The sequence below is a fragment of the Cibotium barometz genome, chromosome 40, assembly GCF_041138505.1.
Source record: "Cibotium barometz isolate CiBa-2024 chromosome 40, ASM4113850v1, whole genome shotgun sequence".
Taxonomy (NCBI): Eukaryota; Viridiplantae; Streptophyta; class Polypodiopsida; order Cyatheales; family Cibotiaceae; genus Cibotium; species Cibotium barometz.
In genome coordinates, this window is record NC_141085.1 from 16,292,487 (window position 1) to 16,304,720 (window position 12,234).

Here is a 12,234-nt window from a genome sequence, read left to right on the forward strand (position 1 = left end):
AAGGAGCCCACAACACTGCTATGCACGCTGCTGCCGTAGAAGCAGCCCAAGATGATGTTGCCATGCTGCCTAAGGCACTACGGCCGCAGAGACAAAAGAACAAATGAAAATCACAACAGTTAATGCAGCCCATGCTGCTCAAGCTCTCTTCACGGAGACCCTTGCCATTCTCTTCACACACAAACTTGTTGCTCTCCACTAATTCATGTGCTCTTGATTGAGATGGCAAGTCCCCTTTTACGACTGGTGGCCCCTTATCTCAAGATTCCTATTAACATCTCAGTCGAAAGTGTTAGCAAATTCAGCCCCTTCGCCTGCAATCTTGCCCTCCAGGCTCACACGTAAGCTTCTCTGGTAGTCTCCTCCACATCCACAACTCCACAAGCTCTCCCCAGCTTCCTCTCTATCATTTTTGAAGCCCCCCCTCTCTAATATATTTTCTCAGAATAGCACGCCTCCTGGATATCCAGAATTTCCCGCAGATAAGGCGGGGATTTCCTCTTTTGCAGCAAAATTTCTGGGTTTTCCCATTTTGGAATTACACGCCCTCCATTTTCCTTGTATTTTTTCAAAGAGTTGATAAGCATCAACACTTAAGGCTCTTTACACCTCATTCTTCCCAAGGGGCTGTTCCCACACAAAGCATCCCAAGCTCGACAATATTGTATAGTCTCCCTTCTGACAGCTTGTTTAGGGTCATCCAGTGCATCCATAAAGCTCGTAAAACCCGACTCTCCGAAGAGGAAATACACGTGCATATGGTAGCCCTACAACTGCACCTGGATTTGTATTTTATGGCCTCACTTCCATGGTTTCACACCATAGACGTGCCATAGCACGACATCCACCCCCTCTAAACCTGCACATCCTCCGGTATGTGCCACCAAGTTGCTATGTAGGCTAATCTTCTTCAAATCTATACTGATTTGAATGTCACCCTCATCTTCATCAAATTTTGACACGTTATCTTCAGCTTCTTCATCCTCTGAACCCACATTCTCATCCAAATCATTCTCTAGATCAGCCTCCCTTTTCTTGGCTTCTTCCAACTTCTTTCGTAGCTCTATTTCTGTTTGCTTCTTGTCAGCAAGGGCACTTCCAACAAGCAAATCTGTTTCAAGTCCGCTCCTTGTGATTTCCCCATGTATCTGTCTGCCCTGCTCTGCAGCTGCTATGTTACCACAGGCCTTGAGAATGCATAAAAAGATGACCTTGTTTGGAATGACTCCTTCCTGATGCATTTTGCCATAAAGTTTAAGTGCAGGGAAGCTGTTTTCGCTCTCAGCATACCCTGCAATGATTGCTCCCCATGATACCAAATCTCGCTCCACCATAGTTTTGAACACCACATGTGCATCCTCTAAGCTCCCACATTTTACATACATGTCAACAAGAGAGCTCCCCACAACCATATCCGACTCAAAACCACTCTCAATAACCTGTTGGTAAATGAGCCCACCCACTTCTAAGCCTCCCAAGGTGCCACATGCTTTCACAATGCATGCATTAGGAAGTGAATGGGGTCTTCTTGGGCCCTTTAATTTGCCCAAGCCTAATCAAGGTGATTAAGGAATAGCCAAATGGGGGGTTGCCATGTGGACTGAAATGTTGGGTTTTTAAGAGAGGTGTAAGAGTGGTCAAAGGGTGCACTTTTCCCCCAAAAAGGGGGGGAGGCAATTTTACAATTTTCGGACCTCCATAACTTCTACATACAAGCTCCGATTTGAGCGGAGATTATAGATCCGTGATCTACGCATCAAGAGCTTTCCATAGATATGTTACATGATATGGTTTTGTTCGCTAGATTTTAAATTTCATTTTCCCCCCAAAATTTAAATTCGAATAAAGTAGCCGTTTTTAAGCTTCTAATTAGAAAACGTTTCTTCTTAAGAGAAAAGGTTTGACTCCTTAAACTGCCAAATAAAAGGGCCCAAGAAGCCTTCCATTGAGGTCCTAATGTAAATATAGTTTTGCTTGGATTTGTACCCTCCTGTTGTATTTCCTTGAAAAGATCCAATGCAAGATGCCCGTGCCCATGCTGGACGCATCCTGCAATAAGTGCACCATATGATACTTCATCTGCACTTGGTAGTTTGTAAAACACGTTGCAAGACTCATTTATGCTCCCACACTTGGCATACATATCAAGAAGGGAGTTCCCCACGACCATGTCTAGTTCAAGCCCATTTACGATTATTTGAGCATGTACTAGTCTGCCCTGCTCCAATTCTCTTAAGCTACCACATGCCATCAATATAGAAGAAAAAATGAATGTGTTTGGTTTTATGCCCTCCTCTTGCATTGTTTCAAAGAGTTCTAGGACACGAAAACTAGGCCCTTGCTGCGCATACCCTGCAATCAATGCACCCCAAGTCACAACATCTTGATTCTCTGCCCGCTCAAAAACCACACATGCCTCCTCTAGGCTTCCACATTTTGTATACATGTGGATAATGGTATTCTGGATGTCTGAATCTATGTCGTATCCATACTTAATGACTTGATCATGTATTATCTGACCTTGCTCTACCATACCTAAGCTTCCAGAGGCTTTCAACACACACAGAAAACTGACTCTGTCTGGCAGTATGCCCTTCAGTTGCATCTTCATGAAGAGATCAAGGGGAAACTTTCCATCTGCATGTTGGGCATACCCTGAGATCAATGCCACCCAAGATACAGCATCTTTGTTTAATAGGTTGTCAAACACAGTATGTGCCTCCTCCATAATCCCACATTTGGCATACATATCAACAAGGCAGTTGCCAAGGAAATCATCCAATTCCAACCCTAGGCTTATTATCTGATCATGTATCAACATGCCTTGTCCTACAGCTTTGACACTACCACATACTTTCAAAACACACAGAAATGTGGCTTTATCTGGCCATACGCCCTCTTGATGCATAGTCTCAAAGAGTTGTATGGCAAGAAGGCCATGGCCATGCTGAGCATAGCCGGCAATCAGCACCCCCCATGACACATAATTCCGATGCCGAAGCGTAGCAAAAACTCTGTGGGCCTCCACTAGGCATCCATATTTAGCATACATGTCAATCAAGGTGCTCCCAACAAGCACATCAGAATCAAGGCCAAAGCTAACTATCTGATAATGTATGAGCCTCCCAGGCTCAACTGCTCTGATGCCAATACAAGCTTGAGAAAATTCTGCATGGGCTGAGATGATGGCATTCCACGTGTAAACAGTTGGGTTTGCCACTTGGGAGAACACTTGATTGGCCTCTGTTAGGCTCCCACAAGAGGCAAAAAGGCGTATGAGATGGTCTGCCAAAGCTGCAACTGTATTGAGGCTATAGATGACCATGAGGGAATACAAGTTTCTGCCTGTTGCTAGATCTTTCCTTCTACTGCATGTCTGCAGAAGGCCATATATGGTTTCCCTTGACGATGACGACGACGATGATGATGATGATGATGATGATGATAATGAAGGCCCTTGTGTTTCCATGAAATTTGAAGCTTTACGTGTACCTTGGAAGGGTTCCTGCTTATACAGCAGGATGGCCATGCCTCCGCCAGATCCAAAGAACCGACCATATCTTGACAGACCCACAGAGCAGAGCAGAGCAGGCACAGGAAGGAGAAGAGGGAGAGAGAAGGCCCCAGCCCTTGGCCTCTTGCTCTTGTGCATCCATTTGCACTCTAGGAGTGGATCTAGATCCAAATGCTTGTGCATGGTTTGCTGGCTCCTCCTGAAAAGCAGAACTCGACCACGCTGGACCAGCACATGCATCAAGGGCACTAACAAAGGTGACCAGATCTGGCATCAATCCATGCAACAGCATGAGATCAAACAGGAAAAGTGCATGACTACCTTTCCCACATTGAGCATATGTAGCAATCATAGCAGTCCAAGAGACGGAATCATGGTGAGACATGCTGTTAAATTCTCTTTGAGCATACTCTAGCTGCCCACAATTGCCATACATGGTGATAAGAGCCGTACCCACTGCAATATCCATTTCAAATTCACTGCCATACATGCAAGCATGCATCCACATACCTGCTTTGAGAGTGGATTAGTGGGTAAGAGCGGTGAAGAGGCTAATGAAGATGAACTTGTGAGGCAAGAATCCTTGAAGCTGCATTTGCCCTACTAGGTGGAGGCTTCAATGTGATATCCATGCATAGCATGAGCTTTGATGGCGAAATTCCAAGCGAAGAGATCCAGCTGATGCATTCTGGCAAACAGGGAGTGCACCTCATCCAGGGCACCACAGCTGCCGTACACGTGCAAGAGAAGGTTGACCAGAAGCAGGCTTTGCTCGTGCCCATGTGTGATGATGTAGTCGTGGGCATGTCTGCCATCCAGTAAAGCCTTCGCCTTCCACCGATGTCCTGTACTGCTTCAAATCACCATGAGCTTCTTTTCAAAGACTCTAACTGGTTGCAGCCATTAACTGGCACATAGTTTATTCATGTATTACAAATGAGCATTCCATGTATACATATAATGCCATCATATATGGCTTTCCTGAACAACGAGTAGAGCTTTAATCTCCATGTTCATACACTCAATTCTACAGCATTCTGCATTGGCACTCCTTTTATCCTTCTGATGTTGGGGCTTTCTCTATGTCGAACCATTCATTCAGATTATCATTGCATACATTTAGCCCTGTTTTTTCAAAGAGTTTCTTTCAGATATTCCGACAATTAGAGTACAAAGAAGTGTCCACCTTTCCGGCATTCATAAGTTCTTGAGCATTCTAACTGTTTTGCAACTTGTAGGGAAGACCTCAAGTCAATACAAGCTCCTCACCTTCCTCAGCTATCAAAAAGGTTGAGTGTCGTAAGCCCTTGAGACAAAGAGTTAGCTTCAAGTCACTACAAGCTCCTCTCTATCCTTGGTTATTGGAATAGATGAGTGTCATAGGCCCTTGAAGTGGCAGGAATGGATCAAGTCATTGCAAGCTCCTCTCCTTCCTTAGCTGTCGAGAAGGATGAGTGTCACAAGCCCTTGTTGCCTATTCTACAGTCCTAAGAGAGAACTACAAGTCTATACAAGCTCCTTGTTATCCCCTTCTCTTGAGGTGAACAAGTGTCATAAGCCCTTGTAATCCTTCTTCTTCCCTAATAGTTTTATTATGGAAGACTACAAGTCCTATAAGCTCCTGGCTCTCTCTTTTCGAGAAATGCATCAGTGTCATAGGCCCCTATAGCCTTCTTTGCTTTGTCTGCCATTATTTTTACCTCCTTTGCATCCTTGTCATGCTTTAGAAGTTCTCCAATCAGCTAAGATATAGCATCATTATAGTATATTTCCTTCATTTTTGTACCTGCCTTTCAGAAAGCCCTGATTGTGTATCTATTTGCTCTAATTTTCCTCAAGCATCATCTTGATTTGTATGTCATCTTGCATGTATCCATACATTCCAGATATCATATCGTTTTTCATCCAGCATTCAAATCAGATAACATTACCTTTGTTTTCCCACTTCACCCAGCCTTCTTTCGACTGCCTGTTGCTGTTGCATGTAGAGCACAAACGTCTGAAACATCTGCATGGTGTTGACGTCCGGACGAAATCCTTGCTGCTCGTGTTGATCACCCATGATTCCCCTTCTACTCTCACCCCAGCTGTTTCACGTCGGGTTCACCAAAGCTGTCATGACGTGTGCGGTCTAGCCGGGAACACACTGGGTGTCTGGCTGTGAGAGTTACATCCAAAATCCCAGTAAAGAGACACAACATATAACTCAGCAGAAGCTTTTCAATTTAAACAAATGGGTACAAGCTTACCAGGTCACCAACACATGGCCTCATCAATGCAATCATATAGTAGGCAGGAATTTGTGCCGCAGAAGCTGGCTATGAAGATGTTCCGGAAGGAAATGCCCTGTCCATAATGCAGATTCAGCCCACGCTACTGAATTTTCCTCCATTGGTGAAGGAGCCCACAACACTGCTATGCACGCTGCTGCCGTAGAAGCAGCCCAAGATGATGTTGCCATGCTGCCTAAGGCACTACGGCCGCAGAGACAAAAGAACAAATGAAAATCACAACAGTTAATGCAGCCCATGCTGCTCAAGCTCTCTTCACGGAGACCCTTGCCATTCTCTTCACACACAAACTTGTTGCTCTCCACTAATTCATGTGCTCTTGATTGAGATGGCAAGTCCCCTTTTACGACTGGTGGCCCCTTATCTCAAGATTCCTATTAACATCTCAGTCGAAAGTGTTAGCAAATTCAGCCCCTTCGCCTGCAATCTTGCCCTCCAGGCTCACACGTAAGCTTCTCTGGTAGTCTCCTCCACATCCACAACTCCACAAGCTCTCCCCAGCTTCCTCTCTATCATTTTTGAAGCCCCCCCTCTCTAATATATTTTCTCAAAATAGCACGCCTCCTGGATATCCAGAATTTCCCGCAGATAAGGCGGGGATTTCCTCTTTTGCAGCAAAATTTCTGGGTTTTCCCATTTTGGAATTACACGCCCTCCATTTTCCTTGTATTTTTTCAAAGAGTTGATAAGCATCAACACTTAAGGCTCTTTACACCTCATTCTTCCCAAGGGGCTGTTCCCACACAAAGCATCCCAAGCTCGACAATATTGTATAGTCTCCCTTCTGACAGCTTGTTTAGGGTCATCCAGTGCATCCATAAAGCTCGTAAAACCCGACTCTCCGAAGAGGAAATACACGTGCATATGGTAGCCCTACAACTGCACCTGGATTTGTATTTTATGGCCTCACTTCCATGGTTTCACACCATAGACGTGCCATAGCACGACAACGCCAGAGATGCGGCTTACAGGTTATAGGCTAGACATTGGACATCTCAAAGTTTTTGGATGCATAGCTTATGTACATGTGCCTGATGAAAGAAGAAGGAAGTTGGATCCTAAGGCAGAGAAATGTGTATTTGTTGGATATGCACAGGATCGAAAGGCATACAAATGTTATAACCCTCAAACTAGACAAGTGGTCATCTCACGAGATGTGGTGTTTAATGAGCTTGCTAGTTGGTACAAAGCAAAAGATGAGGGAGTCATTGAGTCACTTGAGGCAGATGTGCCTGTGAACTTGCCACAAGCAAGTTCTAGTTCTACTACTATGTCTGGGCCAGCAGCAGAAGCTGAGAGTAGCAGTGTACGTCCATGGTCAGGACGTTTGAGGCATGAGAGTGTGAGCACTGGGAGTAGTGCTATGGATAAAGGAAAGAAGAAGGTCGAAGGAATTGGAATCACAGGTTATGAGTCATCTAGTTCAGAGAGTTTGGATGAGGAGCTTGGCATACCTTTTTTACGCACACTTGGTGCGAGGCAGGACAGATATGTGCCACCACATGCTAGAGTTACAGGTGTACAGAGTGACCCACATGCATTGCGGAGATCCCAGAGAGTCAGATATCCTGTTGACAGGTTGACATATAGAGATTTTGCTATGCACTATGCATATATGACATCTATGGTGAAGCATGTGGAACCTACATGCTATACAGAGGCTATTGGAGAGCATGTATGGGAGAAAGCAATGGATGTTGAGATGGACGCATTGGTCCATAATGATACATGGGACTTGGTTGCATTACCAAAGGACAAGAATGTTATTGGATGTAAATGGGTTTACAAAGTGAAGTGCAAATCTGATGGTTCTATTGAAAGACATAAAGCAAGATTGGTAGCAAAGGGTTATGCACAGACCCAAGGATTGGACTATGATGAGACGTTCAGTGGCTAAGATGGGCATAGTGAGAGCAGTCATTGGTATGGCTGCAGCTAATGGCTGGGAAATGCATCAAATGGATATCAAGAATGCATTTCTAAATGGAGATCTACAAGAGGAAGTGTACATGGCACAGCCAGAAGGGTATGTACACCCTAGATATCCCACTCACGTATACAGATTGAAAAAGGCATTGTATGGTCTGAAGCAAGCACCTCGTGCTTGGAGTGATAAGATGAGCAGATATCTTATCTCACTTGGTTTTCAGACTTCTACAGCAGATTCTTCACTCTATGTGAAGAAGACAGAGCATGGGATTGTTTTACTCGTCATCTATGTGGATGACTTGATTATCACAGGTGATCATGGTGCAGATGTGATGCATGTCAAGAAAGCTTTGAGTGGGCAATTTGACATGAAAGATCTTGGTGAGTTGAGATACTTCCTTGGAATTGAAGTGGTCAAAGATCATGCAGGTACATGGTTCGTACAGCGCCAATATGCATTGGATATGTTAGCAAAGTATGGCATGACAGGGTGTAAGCCTATGAGTACACCATTGGAGCAAAATGTGAAGTTGCGGGCTGATTATGGCAAGGAATTGGATGATCCTTCTATGTACAAGAAGATTTTTGGTAGTCTCATATATATCACACGCCCGGATTTGAGTTATGCTGTGGGGCTAGTGAGCCAGTTTATGCAGAGCCCCAGGAAACCACATTTGGATGCAATGAGACGCATCATGAGATATGTGAAGACCACAGCACATTATGGTTTATTTTATGAGAGTTGTAAAAGCTTGGACATACATGGCTACACAGATGCTGATTGGGCAGGTAGCGCATATGACAGGAGGTCTACTAGTGGCTATGCTTTTACACTTGGAAGTGCCGTGGTGAGTTGGAGTAGCAAAAAGCAACCTACAGTTGCTTTATCCAGTACTACAGAGGCTGTGTACAGAGGAGCAGCCCATTGCTACTTGTGAGGCTATATGGTTAAAGAGTCTCTTGACAGATTTATGTGAGCCTATTGATGGGAAAGTTGTCATTCATTGTGACAACATGAGCAGTATACAGAATCCAGTGTTTCATGCGAGGATCAAACACATAGAGGTCCATTATCACTTTGTCAGAGAAAAGGTGCTGGATGGTACAGTTGATCTTCAGTATGTGAAGACTGATGAGCAGGTGGCAGACATCTTTACGAAGCCACTTAGCAGGGAGAAGTTTGAGTACTTCCGGACTATGTTGGGAGTACATGGGATGAGCTTGAGGGGGAGTGTTGAGAGTCTTGATATCCCAAGCTCATCTACATCTTCATCGGCAGTACATCATGAGGTTGAGAGGGGCTGTTGAGATTCAAGCTCGATGTCAGTGTGAGCCAACTATGCTATGTGCTGGCAGATTAGGTAGGAACATGTGTGAGACATAAATGACCGCGTGTCCAGCTGGTCATAGTGTGTGGACATTAGCTAGGGTTAGTAGAGTGTGGACACAACTCATAGTGTGTTGTGTGGATTATGGATTATGGCATTATGCTTTGTGTGAGAGTGGAGATGGCTTCCCTCTATGGTTAGGGTTTGCAATATACATTAGGGTTGTGTGGATTATGGATTAGTGCATTATGCTTTGTGTGAGAGTGGAGATGGCTTCCCTCTATGGTTAGGGTTTGCAATATACATTAGGGTTTGCTCCTGTGTGTGTGTCTCCTCCCCCTCTACCGTTCTTTCAACATTGGGTACATTGCATCAGTGTAAATATGGGAACAGACACTGCCCTTGTCCAGAATAAGGCAAGAGGTAAGACCTCCCACATAAATTTGGGTTTGCATTAGATAATGATACAAGATAAACATAAAAAGCCCAAAGGAATTGTCAGCAAAACATTGAAACATGTTGCTCACATGGAGAAAAATGACCTGACGGACGAGCTCATGGCCCCAGCCATGAAAGAAGAAGAATATCGCTTTCCAAGAAGAGGATCCACACCGAGAAGAAGATCTGAAGGAAGACATGGAAGCTGCCACGAGAAGAGAAGCTGCCCCAAGAAGACTGAAAGAAGAGACAGACGCGTGGAGAGAAGCTCCCACGACAAGAAGACTGAAGAAAAGAGAAGATGTGAGGCTCCAAAGAGTGAGGAGCCATGTGAAAATCTCTGAGAGAGAGAGAGAGAGACCCCACAACCCAATGTAACCTGCCCCAATAAAGTAAAACCACCACTGAGCCACCGATGATGTAGGCCATGTGGTAGATGTATGTGTGAGCACTTTAGTCAAGGTCGCGGGCACTTATAGCAGCCTTGGACACATAGAGAGAGAGTGTGTCAAGGACTATGGAGTTTAGGGACTTGAGGCATTGGTCGCGGACTGTCAAGTAAGGAAGAAACTTGATACAGGGTCCAGGTGTGCTGAGATAACTTGAGGGGAGGAGTAGACACTGTTCGCGGACTATCGAGTAAGGGGAGGCAAACTTGGTATAGGGTCTAGGTGTACTAGGAGTATTCACATGAGGGGAGGTGTTGAAAATACAAGTGAATAGGGTGTGTGCGGGAACAAGCCCTTGGTTAGAGGCTGTAAAAGAGAATAAGTAAATGTGAAAGAACCTGTGAAAAGGTGAGAAGAATCTACTGGGAGAGAATAAAGGGTAGCATGAGAAGATTTAAGAAGTGTGGAGATATTCTAGGAAGTGTGGAGTTATTCTGGGAAAAGTGAAGAGGTGGAGAGAATCAGGGAAAAGAGGTGGAGTAAATCATGGAGAAATCAATGGGATTTGATGCTTGATGTAAACTCTATAAATTGAGGCATAGCCCTAATGAGAATTTGCTAGTTTTTGAGTATCCATGTCTACATTAATCTATTTATTAATTACCCACTAATTACGTCTTAATTATTTACTAATCACTTTGTTAATGATGTTGATTCTAGTGTTTGATCCACCATAGCTCATCACAATGCTCAAATTTCAACATGGTAGACCTAAACCTTTGGAAGTCATACAATACGTCTAGAATTTTGAGTCTAGATCTACCGTTTGGTGGAGCTTGCATCCACTGAAGTCTAGCTCTATAATGTCCAAGTGGTGGAACAGGATCTAGAATGAATGTCATGGATCAAGAAATCCTTTTTAGCTCTATAATAGACAAGTGCTAGATCTAAAGTGAAGAGATAAAGTGATTGATGTTGGACTACTAGCCATGCTAGACACCTCAATATGAGCAACAAGGCAAATATCTTGCTACATTGTCCATTTCAGACAAATAACTACACGAGTTTTCTTCAAAAAAGTTCATTTCTTTTGGGGTCTCCATGTTTTGTACAACAACAAGAATACATTGAAACTCAATGATAGCTACTACAATGTGTTCAACAATCAAGATGATAATCAAGATAATAATTGAGAGAATAATCTAAGTGTGTGATCTTGTGAGTACACAAAATGAACATGCTTAAAAAGAAGCTCAATACCTCATTCAACCAATACACCCCCATGACACTAGCACATTTTGTTACTCCCTTTTGTAATTGAATGTAAATGGTCTCTATTATAATAAAATATAAAGGGTCTTTGTAATCTCGCCATCTTCGGGAGCGTGCTGTTCAATTGTGTGCCTTTTGCAAGGCATTGAACATATTTTAACACAAAAAAATAAATTCATTTTCATTTACAATGTTTTATTATAATGGAGTCGTAGATGGAGTGCATCCTACTCTAAGGAGACTCCTTTTATCTATTGTGACAAAGTGCATCATACTTTAAGGGGACTCTTTAGTAGAATAAGCTTCATCAAAATGAAATCTTTTAACCGTAATTTTAACAAAGTGCATCCTACTCCAGGAGACTCTTTCTATCTTTAATAATGTTAATCTGTAGCGATTGTATATATAAGTATACCTTCACCACCTCAATTTATAAAATCTTGTTCATTTTGTCTTGTTCATTTACAATGCAGCTTTAAAATTATAGAGTGCATCCTACTCTAAGGGGACTCTCAATATACAATCTCTTGTATCAATGTTTGTAATTGGGGGTCTAGATCAATCAAATGTTATATCTTGGTTTCTTATGGACTGTAGAATGGCCAAGTGGTGGATCTAAAAATCTTTGAATCCTCCTCAATGTGTTGTAGCTCCACATGGTAGAGCTAGCTCAAAATTCTAGCTCTACCATGTGGTGGAGCTAGAACCCCTTAAAATCAAAATTACACCCCCATGATACTAGCACATTTTGTTACTCCCTTTTATAATTGAATATAAATGGTCTTTGTAAATGGTCTCTATTATAACAAAATATAGAGGGTCTTTGGAAATTGGCCAACTTTGGGAGCAGACTGTTCAATTGTGTATCTTTGCAATGCATTGAACAATTTTTAACACAATAAATAAATTCATAGATGGAGTGCATCCTAGTCTAAGGAGACTCCTCTTATGCATCCACAAAGTGCATCCTACTTTAAGGGGACTCCTTTTATCCTTTTATCTTTTGGTTGTTAATGAAAAAGTTTTATTATTTCTTTAGTAGAATAAGCTTCATCAAAATAAAAATTTATAAT

At 43.1% G+C, this 12,234-nt stretch overlaps 1 protein-coding gene across 1 annotated transcript; it reads right to left on the minus strand.

Moving 5' to 3' along the window:
• Positions 1-441: 441 nt before the first annotated feature.
• Positions 442-5,576, minus strand: LOC147615248 (pentatricopeptide repeat-containing protein At4g04370-like). The gene is made up of 8 exons (XM_086778975.1): positions 5,512-5,576; positions 4,119-4,364; positions 3,882-3,993; positions 2,210-3,781; positions 1,987-2,049; positions 885-1,439; positions 610-767; positions 442-517 (listed from the first exon to the last, which is right to left on the minus strand). The coding sequence occupies exons 1-8, from the start codon at positions 5,574-5,576 to the stop codon at positions 442-444; spliced, it is 2,847 nt and encodes a 948-aa protein (XP_086635101.1).
• Between the last annotated feature and the right edge of the window lie 6,658 nt (positions 5,577-12,234).

What these genes read in the sequence shown, in the direction of transcription:
- LOC147615248 (XM_086778975.1), bottom strand. Translation starts at nt 5,576, where the DNA reads ATGGGTGATCAACACGAGCAGCAAGGATTTCGTCCGGACGTCAACACC. An exon ending in CACATTGAAGCCTCCACCTA is followed by an intron (nt 3,994 to 4,118) that starts GTAGGGCAAATG and finishes CATGTATGGCAG; the next exon opens with TGAATTTGAAATGGATATTG. An exon ending in TTAGCCTACATAGCAACTTG is followed by an intron (nt 768 to 884) that starts GTGGCACATACC and finishes GTGCAGTTGTAG; the next exon opens with GGCTACCATATGCACGTGTA.